Below are 11,110 nucleotides of genomic sequence, written 5' to 3'. Positions count from 1 at the left end.
CGAGGGAACGAGAGTAGTGGAGAAGGGAGAGCAAGCAAGAGGAGTGCAGGGTAGGATAGGGGAAGTGCGGGCAGAAAACCGTAGAGGCCGGGCAGGGGACAAGTGAGACAGTAACTCCCGAGAGGAAGCCACCGTACTAGCAGGAAAGCTAGCGCCGGGGGCATGCAACAAAGCAGGGCCGCAGCGCGCCCCCAACAGGGGGGAAGGCGCCAGGCTGGAGGTGGGGGGGAACACTCAACAGAGACGGGAGAGCAAACTGGGACAGGAACAGGGGAAAGAGGGACAAAGGAGGGGTACAAGGGAGAGGGGGGAAAGGGGAGAGACCGGGAGGGGGGGGGGGGCGCAGAGAGGGAGAGACCAGGGAGGGGAGACAGAGGGAAGGAGGGACAAACTGGTTTAGCACACTGGGCTAAATCACTGGCTTTGAAAGCAGACCAAGGCAGGCCAGCAGCACGGTTCAATTCCCGTACCAGCCTCCCCGAACAAGCGCCGGAATGTGGCGACTAGGGACTTTTTACAGTAACTTCATTGAAGCCTACTTGTGACAATAAGCGATTTTCATTTTCATTTCATTTCACAAGGCTAGAAAAGGAATAGGGCTACAAGTGATCCAAGATTCAGTGCAGGGCCAGGGAGATGGCATCTGTTGTAGACCTGATGCAGCGGTAGGCAAACTGTAGTGGATCAAGACAATTCGGGAGGCTGGAGTCGATTTGTGCCATGACTAACCTTTCGCTGCACTTCATAATGATGGATGTCAGAACCACTGGACGATAGTCATTAAGGCACGCTGCTTGGCTTTTCTTTGGTACAGGGATGATGATCGTCTTCTTGAAGCAGGTAGGGACCACAGATTAAAAGCAAATTACTGTGGATGCTGGAATCTGAAACGAAAGAGAAAATGCTGGAAAATCTCAGCATGTCTGGCAGCATCTGTGGGGAGAGGAAAGAGCTAACGTTACGAGTCCGATGATTCTTTGTCAAAGCTAACAGACAGAGAAAGTGGGAAATATTTATACTGTGGAGTGAGAATGAAAGATGAGTCATAGCCACAGGAACCCTGGGAAACCCGGGTGCTAAAGGCCACAGAATCCAAGGGGAAAGAGTGCTAATGGCAGTCCCCAGAGAGGACAAAATATGTGAACGGTCAAACAGCAGGGAAACAAACATCAGGGGGTAAACTGTAAATGTGGGGGAGGGGAAGCAAAGAGGAAAAAGAGGAAGGAAAGGTGGATAAGATTGGAGGGGGGGGGGGGAATTAAATATATATTAAGAAAGAAAGAAATGGTAAGACAGATAAAATGAAATGGAAACAAATGGGTCGAGGTGGGGTAGAGCTGATCATCTGAAGTTGTTGAATTCGATGTTCAGGCCGGAAGGCTGTAGCGTGCCTAACCGGAAGATGAGATGTTGTTTCTCCAGTTTGCGTTGCGCTTCACTGGAACATTGCAGCTGGAATGTTGCACTTCACTGGAACATTCCTCTGCCATTTTCGCCAACTCCAGCGTGATGCCATCACCAAACACATCTTCCCTTCACTCCCTCAGTCAGCATTCCGCAGAGACCGTTCCCTCCGAGACAATCTAGTCCACTCCCCCACCATACATAGTACCTCTCCCATCACCCATGGCACCTTCCAATGCAATCGCAGAAGGTGTAACACCTGCCCCTTTACCTCTTCCATGCTTAACATCCCAGGCCCAAAACACTCATTCCAGGTTAAGCAGCGTTTCACTTGCATCTCTTCCAATTTGGTCTACTGCATTCGCTGCACCCAATGTGGTCTCCTCTATATCGGAGAGACCAAACGCAGACTGGGTGATCGCTTTGCTGAGCATCTCCGGTCTGTGCGCATTTAGGACCCTGACCTTCCTGTTGCTTGCCATTTTAACAAAAGACCCTGCTCCCATGCCGATATGTCTGTTCTTGGCCTGCTGCAATGTTCCAGTGAAGCGCAATGCAAACTGGATGAACAACATCTCATCTTCCGGTTAGGCACGCTTCAGCCTTCCGGCCTGAACATCAAATTCAACAACTTCAGATGATCAGCTCTACCCCACCTCGACCCATTTGTTTTCATTTCATTTTATCTGTCTTTTACCATTTCTTTCTTTCTTAATATATATTTAATTTCCCCCCCCCCCAATCTTATCCACCTTTCCTTCATCTTCCTCCTCTTTGCTTCCTGCTTCCCCTCCTCCCACATCTACAGTTCATCCTCTGATGTTAGTTTCCCTGCTGTTTGGCCTTTCACATCGTTTGTTCTCTGGGGACTGCCATTAGCACTCTTTCCCCTTGGTTTCTGTGGCCATTAGCACCCGGTTTCCCAGGGTTTCTGTGGTTTTGACTCATCTTTCATTCTCACTCCACAGTATAAATATTTCCCACTTTCTCTGTCTGTTAGCTTTGACAAAGAGTCATCGGACTCGAAACGTTAGCTTTTATCTCTCCCTACAGATGCTGCCAGATTTGCTGAGATTTTCCAGCATTTTCTCTTTCGTTTCAGGGACCACAGATTGTTATAAAGAGAGGTTGAAGATGTCTGTAAATACCTCCACCAGCTGATCCGCACATGACCTGGGTGCCCCATCTGGGCCAGTGGCTTTCCTTGGGTTGACCTTCAAGAAGGCTGCTGTGATCGCTTCTCGGTCTTTTGGCTCAGATCAAATGTAATAATAATAATTTGGAAGAAGGCTGTCAAGAAGGCTGTTCTTATGTCTGCAATGGTGATCTCAGATACAAGTTCATTCGAGGCTTCTGGGGTGGAGGGTGTGCTCTCGCTGACCTCTTGCTCAAAGTATGCATAGAATGCGCTGAGAGGGATGAGTTGTAGCTGGCGATTTTACATGCTTTCATCTTGTAGCCCATTATGTCTTGCAGACCTTGCAATAGTAGACGGGGGTCCGTGTGGCTAGCCTGGGACTCGAGCTTGGTCCAGTATTGTCTTTTGGCACCTTTGATGGATCTCCTTAGTTCATATCTGGCTTTCTTGTATAGGTCAGGGTCGTCTGACTTGAACGCCTCAGACCCAGACTTCAGCAAGCAGTAAATATCCCTGTTCATCCTGGGTTTCCGGTTGGGAAACACGCGGATTTGCTTCTTTGGCACACAGTCTTCTACACACTTACTAATGAAGTCAGCCTCTGTAGTGGCATACTCGTTTAGGCTGGTTGCAGAGTTTTTAAATAGTCACCAGTCCACTGATTCTAAGCAGTCTCGTCAGAGATCATCCGATTCCTCAGACCAGCATTGCACAAATTTCTTTGATGGATTCTCCCGCTTCAGTTTTTGCTTAAAAGCTAGGAACAGGAGCACAGCCTTGTCATAGTCATAGAATTTACAGTGCAGAAGGAGGCCATTCGGCCCATCGAGTCTGCACAGGCTCTTGGAAAGAGCACCCCACCCTATCCCCATAACCCAGTAACCCCACCCAACACTAAGACAATTTTGGACACTAAAGGCAATTTATCATGGCCAATCCACCTAACCTGCACATCTTTGGACTGTGGGAGGAAACCTGAGCACCCGGAGGAAACCCACGCACACACGGGGAGGATGTGCAGACACCGCACAGACAGTGACCCAAGCCTGGGACCCTGGAGCTGTGAAGCAATTGTGCTATCCAAAATGCTACCGTGCTGACCTGTGGTCAGCTTTGCCAACGTGTGGGCAGACGATAGAGTGGTAGGCATGTTTGCCTGAGATGCCAGTTACTTCCAAGGCCAGCTTTTATTTCAAGGAATTAACAAACCTGCTGTTGGACCTCCCTTCAACCACGGAGCTCATACTCCCAGTTACATCTCCTCCTGGCTGGGTGGCGCTACAGGTGACCCCAGTTCCATCTCCTCCTGGCTGGTGGGTGCTGCAGGCACTCCCCAGTTATTGCACCTCCTGGCTGGGCGGCGCAGCAAGTTACCGCTCCTCCTGGCTGGGTGGCGCTGCAGACGATGCAAGTTTCTGCTCCTCCTGGCTGGGTAGCGCTGCAGGGGATCCCAGTTCTCGCCCTGGCCCTGGGTGGCGCTGCAGACAATCCCAGTTCTCGTCCTGGCCCTGAGTGGCACTGCAGGCAATCCCAGTTATTGCTCCTCCTGGCTGGGTGGCGCTGCAGGCGATACAACTTACCGCTCCTCTTGGCTGGGGAGAAGCACTCCACCAGCAAGGCTGGACGGCACGCCGGGCGGGTTTCTCGCTAGATGGCGGTGCCGAGGCGGTCTGGAGTGGGATGGACTGGGCGGGACCGGCTTGGGAGGACGGAATGGGAGGGGGCGGCGCAGGTGCCGCACGAACGGCGAAGCTTGCGCACACTCCGCGCTAGCCATCAAGCGAATCTGGTGCTAAGAGGACAGGTGTGAGTTAAAAAAAAAAGACAGCGAGACAGACTTAGCGTCCTGGAATTACAGTCGGGAGTCATAAACAGAAAATCAAAGTGGCAATGATCCCGCACTTACCGTGTCGGCTAAGGATGCTGTTGGCGGCGGCAATCGTCCTTTCTTCGCTCTGTCGGGCGCTGGAGGTAAAAAAAAAAGTGCTCGAGCATCGACTTCACCAACGGACGCGCTTTCAAACCTGGAGGAGCTCGAGCGGGTCTAACGGTCTCTGCGGGGGTACGGGGTTCACTGCCCCTGAGAACAGGGGGTACGGGGTTCACTGTCCCTGAGAACAGGGGTTACGGGGTTCACTGTCCCTGAGAACAGGGGTTACGGGGTTCACTGCCCCTGAGAACAGGGGTTACGGGGTTCACTGTCCCTGAGAACAGGGGTTACGGGGTTCACTGTCCCTGAGAACAGGGGTTACGGGGTTCACTGTCCCTGAGAACAGGGGTTACGGGGTTCACTGCCCCTGAGAACAGGGGTTACGGGGTTCACTGTCCCTGAGAACAGGGGGTACGGGGTTCACTGTCCCTGAGAGGAGATGGGGGGGGGTCACTGCCACTGAGAGGAGGAGGGGGGTCACTGCCCCTGAGAGGAGGAGGGGGGGGGTCACTGCCCCTGAGAGGAGGAGGGGGGGGGGGTCACTGCCCCTGAGAGGAGGAGGGGGGGGGGGTCACTGCCCCTGAGAGGAGGAGGGGGGGGGGTCACTGCCCCTGAGAGGAGGAGGGGGGGGGGTCACTGCCCCTGAGAGGAGGAGGGGGGGGTCACTGCCCCTGAGAGGAGGAGGGGGGGGGTCACTGCCCCTGAGAGGAGGAGGGGGGGGTCACTGCCCCTGAGAGGAGGGGGGGGGGTCACTGCCCCTGAGAGGAGGAGGGGGGGGTCACTGCCCCTGAGAGGAGGAGGGGGGGTCACTGCCCCTGAGAGGAGGAGGGGGGGGTCACTGCCCCTGAGAGGAGGAGGGGGGGGGGTCACTGCCCCTGAGAGGAGGAGGGGGGGGTCACTGCCCCTGAGAGGAGGAGGGGGGGGGGTCACTGCCCCTGAGAGGAGGAGGGGGGGGGGGGTCACTGCCCCTGAGAGGAGGAGGGGGGGGGGGTCACTGCCCCTGAGAGGAGGGGGGGGGGGGGGTCACTGCCCCTGAGAGGAGGAGGGGGGGGGGTCACTGCCCCTGAGAGGAGGAGGGGGGGGTCACTGCCCCTGGGAGGAGGGGGGGGGGGGGTCACTGCCCCTGAGAGGAGGAGGGGGGGGGGTCACTGCCCCTGAGAGGAGGAGGGGGGGGGTCACTGCCCCTGAGAGGAGGAGGGGGGGGGTCACTGCCCCTGAGAGGAGGAGGGGGGTCACTGCCCCTGAGAGGAGGAGGATTGGTCACTGCCCCTGAGAGAGATGGGGGGGGGGTGGTCACTGCCCCTGAGAGGAGGAGGAGGGGGGGGTCACTGCCCCTGAGAGGAGGAGGGGGGTCACTGCCCCTGAGAGGAGGAGGGTTGGTCACTGCCCCTGAGAGGAGGAGGAGGGGGGGGGGGGTCACTGCCCCTGAGAGGAGGGGGGGGGGGTCACTGCCCCTGAGAGGAGGGGGGGGGTCACTGCCCCTGAGAGGAGGGGGGGGTCACTGCCCCTGAGAGGAGGGGGGGGGGTCACTGCCCCTGAGAGGAGGGGTGGGGTCACTGCCCCTGAGAGGAGGAGGGGGGGGGGGGGTAACTGCCCCTGAGAGGAGGAGGGTTGGTCACTGCCCCTGAGAGGAGGAGGGTTGGTCACTGCCCCTGAGAGGAGGAGGGTTGGTCACTGCCCCTGAGAGGAGGAGGGTTGGTCACTGCCCCTGAGAGAGATGGGGGGGGGGGGGGGGTGGTTGCCACTGCCCCTGAGAGGAGGAGGAGGGGGGGTCGGGTCACTGCCCCTGAGAGGCGGAGGGGGGGGGGGGGGTCACTGCCCCTGAGAGGAGGAGGGGGGGGTCACTGCCCCTGAGAGGAGGAGGGGGGGGTCACTGCCCCTGAGAGGAGGGTGGGGGGGGGGTCACTGCCCCTGAGAGGAGGGGGGGTGGGGGTCACTGCCCCTGAGAGGAGGGGGGTCACTGCCTCTGAGAGGAGGAGGCGTCACTGTCCCTGAGAGGGGGAGGGGGGTCACTGCCCCTGAGAGGGGGAGGGGGGTCACTGCCCCTGAGAGGGGGAGGGGGGTCACTGCCCCTGAGAGGGGGAGGGGAGTCACTGCCCCCCTGAGAGCGGGGGGCGGTTCACTGCCTCTGACAGCAGGGGGAGGGCGTCACTGTCTCTGAGCGGGGTGGTCTTCCCTGTCCCTGAGATCAGGAGGTCTACTGTCTCCAAGGTTTTTGGGGGGAGATGGGGCGGTTTACCATTCCGTGGGTGAGAGCGGAGGGGAAGGGGGTTGGTGCGGAGTTGACTTGTGGGGGCCGGGGAGTGGGTGGAGGGCGCGGGTTTCCCTGACCCGCTGGGATATGGGATCAAGGAAAACCCTCAACGCCCTCGCCCGCCCGCCTGAAATTGCCCATTACTGTGTGTAAACTCTCGATCATTCCTCCCCATTCCCGTTTTTTTCATGATCCAGTTCGCTTCCTTCCTTTTCTTTGTTTAGATTTTTCCAGCTTCCCCTCTGTGAGGGTGCTCTGCAGCAGGTCATCGGAGCAATCCTTCCCTCCCCTTTCGCAATGGTTCTTTCCTCCCGCCCCATCTAGTACTTATATTTTCTCCTTTTTGGAGTTGATGTTTTAAATATCACATCAGATGGGAACGCCACTGACTGCCTGCCCCCAAGAAGATGGCGCCTCTGCAGTGCGCAAACATCCCCTGCCTGAGTTGTGCTCCAGTCTTTAATAGCATTTTTTATTATATAAATAAATGTAAAATCAGTTTCAAAATTATTTGTGTTTTTCTGTTTGCAGTATGAACCATTTATGTTACATTAAAGAATGCATGTGGTGTGACATACTTATTTGTTCAAGATGCATATTTTAAGAAGTATAAAAAGAAAGAAATAGGAAAGGAATAAAGGTTGTGCAAGAAAAAGCTGACAGCAAACTGGAATGCGAGACTCAACCCATCTAAATCCTGATTTAGCAGCCGGCCTAAAAATGTGCACATTTAAGCCTTGCGTATTTGTCTCCCATTATTCTCCTTCTGCCCCATGTAGTTTTTAAAAATCTGCATCTTTTAGTTCTATTTGTGCCATTTATTTTTTGACTCTGTCTTTAAATTTATCGAGTATTATTGATTTGTGTCTGCCTGCTCCGTTTTGCAATTTTGATAGTTTGCCCATGTGTTTTTTAATTTGTCTGATTGGGTTTGTGCTCTTGGTCCTTAACCTTCTCAATTTTTCTCCCCTTATTTACATTTCTCCAATTGCTCACAATGTAGCTGTAATCTGAGAAGCTTTCATTTGACAGCCCAGCTAAGAGTAGAACTGTGCCATTATAATTGGGGAGAAAAATTTGTAAACGTTTTGTATTTTGTCTTTGTAGGACTTTGATCCTTCAAATTATAGGTTTGAGATTTTGTGGTTTATTTCAATCTGGGGCTCTCTCTCTCTCTTTTCAATACGAAATTTGGCTTTATTATAAATTCAGCATCTCGCATTTGTCAAGGCGTCAAGTTCTTGCACATTATGGCGAATCTTGACGCAACACAGAGAATTCTTGTGCTGTCTTATGTGTGATGAAAGTGACAAAACAACTTAAATCTTCGGTAATGGTATTTTTAGTAAGGTTTTGTCTGCTCTTTGATTTGGGAAAATAACTAATCATGAAAATTAAAGCATTTATGATGTAACCGTGTTGTCTAAAAGAATATGCATTGTAACAGAAAAATGAAAATCTCAAACTGGCAATGCAAACCAAGTCAGTCAATGTCTGATTCAGACTTTATCAGAGCTGCTTCCAGCATTTTGTGTTTTTATGTTGCTGTAGAATTTATTACCATCATAATTTAGTAAACATTCCAAAGTGAATTGCATTTTGAAGTGCCCTGAATATTATGTAGGTAAATTAATCTTATCTGGATATGTTAGTATTTAGTTCAGTACTGGTTATTTCATGTTAGTGCCTATCTTATGTAATATATAGACTTCCTGGCTAATAAAAAAAGCCATATGAACATGCTTTCCTTTTATTGCAGTCTTGCAAGGGTCTTTTCCTTAGACATTATTTATAAAGAGAACACATGCTGCATCAAGGCTGGACTATTCTAGGTATTTTTAAGGGCAAGTCAAAGCAAGTGGATTATTGTGGCTCCAATTTTTCAAATGAACCCAGTTCTTGTCATAAATCTTGGAAGGGAACTGATTAATTTTTTTAAAATTGAGTTTACCCAATTTTTTTTTTTTTTCAATTAAGGGGCAATTTAACGTGGTCAATCCATACAGACTGACCCAGGGCCGGGATCGAATTCGGGTCCTCGGCACCGTAGGCAGCAGTGCACCACCATGCCACCCAGAAGTGAACTGATTCTCATACGTTTTCTGTATTGCATGGATTGGGAACAAGTGGAATGCTGGAAACGACAAGCTTTTGTCACGCCCATGTGTTCATAAGCAACAACGTTTTGTCAACTTCTAATGAAGCATTCTTGCTGGTGGGTGAGGCTATTTGCCAAGGGGATCCTATAGTGTTACAAAAAGATGAAAACTTGCTCCTCACAAACCACCTGCGTTCAGTTTCTAATGTTCTCTTCTGCTGACCGCATTAAATCCAAAGCATAATGCAGTCACTTCGAAAGGAATCTTCAAGTACAATTTCTGCTGTTCATAATTTAGAAGCTTCAGTAGGTTATTTTCCTTCTGTTAAAGAATCAAGCCAAGAAGGTTCATGGGTTTGATTCCCTAGCCTGTGCTGAGATATATTATCTCAGCTGGAATGGCCTTGGCAAATTCTGCAATCAGCCTCAATAGTGCTGTGCCAGAGAGGAGAAAATTACAATTATCCAACCATGCCTAGTCTCATGTTCTCCAATATTCATTTGTGTGTATGTTCCAGTGACCAGTAAATAATGACGTTAGCGTCTGAACCCCAACTTGTATTTTTCCCTGCCCCTCCAACTCAGCTACAATGGCATTTGGTGCACACCACATCATATTTTCAGGTCTTCATCTCAATTTCACACAAGCTAATGGTTTATACAGCCAACTAAATAGTTACCCACTTCATAAATATCTAAAGCTATTCATCGTTGTATGCCTGTAAGATAACAGACTTAAAGGTGCTACTAACTATAATTGGAAGAAAACTGACAAGTTAGCATTTCCATCATGCTAATTTAGGTTGTTTTTTGTTGAATCTACATTCCTAAAATATTTGAGTCCTTTTTATCTCTTATTTCTCTAGCATACAAAGGCTGGAATGCACTTGGGGCTTATGCAGTAAAAATGCTTTGAATATGTTCCGATTCAGTTTTTCCTTCATGAATAGAAAAATGGAAGTGGCAAGGTTGCAGGCCGTATTAAAATTGAGTCAGTTGGGCTTTGATTCCATTTTTATGATGCTGTTGCAAAGGGCAAAAGGTCACAGATTTTGATCTTGCCAACTTTCACAATCTGTTGACCAAAATGGTTTATATGCTTGTGTTCCTCTAAGCCAATCGGAACAGCAATAGCACCTTGACTTGGCTTACTGTTTGTGCTGGAGAATAGTGGGGAGCATAAAGATGGAAGAAACTGTTGGAATGTTGTCCTTTAATGTAAAAAAAAATGGAGTTTGCTTCAGAAATTATTGCACGCTGTTATGAGTAGTTTCGAATTACATCCAAGTGCTAACTAAACCCAACTATGAAGATCAAACTTTTTGTTTGTTTTAAATATACCTTAGCAAGAATTTCTGGCAGGATCTAAGCCGGAGTATGAAATAAAGACAGCAAAAGGGTTATTTTTTTGAAGCCTAGTTTGTGAATAATGCAAGAGGATATCTTTAGAATAATGATCTGCATGCAGGTTTCCTTTCAGTACTGAATTATAGACATAGAACATACAGTGCAGAAGGAGGCCATTCGGCCCATCAAGTCTGCACTGACCCACTTAAGCCCTCACTTCCACCATATCCCAATAACCCCTCCTAACCTTTTTTTTTGGTCATTTATTTTGCCTGTATTTACCTTCCATTTCACATGTATTAAAGGGTTAATGTCCTCATAATTAAGGGGCTGTCACTTTACCACCCACTTGTGTGGCATGAGATTACGGCAACCCACTAAGTGCATTTTTGAAAGCTGTTTAATCTATCATGCATAAATTCAGATCTGCATCAAAGCTAGTCAAATTCTGTCTTTCTTAAAGGGACTTTTAGCCAGAACTCCAACAAAACAATCATCCTTTTCTGTATTTATAATTTTCCCCCATGGTGTCAGTTATAGATTTCCCTTCACATATTTCAAAGATATTTGTTACTCTGGGTTGATTATTGGCCGTGGTTAATTATTTTACAAGTTTTTGCCAATACTACAGTCGCCATACCACAAGGAATTAAAATGCAAGTGACAAACGTGTTGAAGATACTTCCATTCTCTTCCCTTTCATGGCTACAAAGCAGACATTGAAAACTGTTTTTAAGCATTTGAAAGATTACCTCTGTGGAGGTCATTTGAGCAACGACTGCTGAAACCACATTTGGAAAAGTTACTTCAAAAAAGGTTGAGCCACATAAATGTGGTTGTTTTAATGGACAGTTGAAGCATCCTAGAATATTGTCAAATTTATCTATATTGTGTGGTCGGGTGATGTACACCTGAAGTTATTGAACGTGATGAATATTC

At 49.7% G+C, this 11,110-nt stretch overlaps 1 protein-coding gene across 3 annotated transcripts in view; it reads left to right on the top strand.

Annotated features, from left to right (window-relative positions):
- The first annotated feature begins 4,272 nt into the window (after window positions 1-4,272).
- Window positions 4,273-11,110, top strand: part of LOC140427671 (amyloid-beta precursor protein-like) — a 321,513-nt gene continuing 314,675 nt past the window's right edge. For all 3 annotated transcript variants that reach the window (XM_072513150.1, XM_072513148.1, XM_072513147.1), the window contains exon 1: window positions 4,273-4,513. In XM_072513150.1, the coding sequence (XP_072369251.1) occupies window positions 4,433-4,513 (81 nt within the window). In that variant the 5' untranslated portion in view covers window positions 4,273-4,432. The remainder of the gene's footprint in view (window positions 4,514-11,110) is intronic.

This window comes from Scyliorhinus torazame, chromosome 8, assembly GCF_047496885.1.
Source record: "Scyliorhinus torazame isolate Kashiwa2021f chromosome 8, sScyTor2.1, whole genome shotgun sequence".
Classification (NCBI taxonomy): Eukaryota; Metazoa; Chordata; class Chondrichthyes; order Carcharhiniformes; family Scyliorhinidae; genus Scyliorhinus; species Scyliorhinus torazame.
This window is presented reverse-complemented; position numbering and strand designations above follow the sequence as displayed.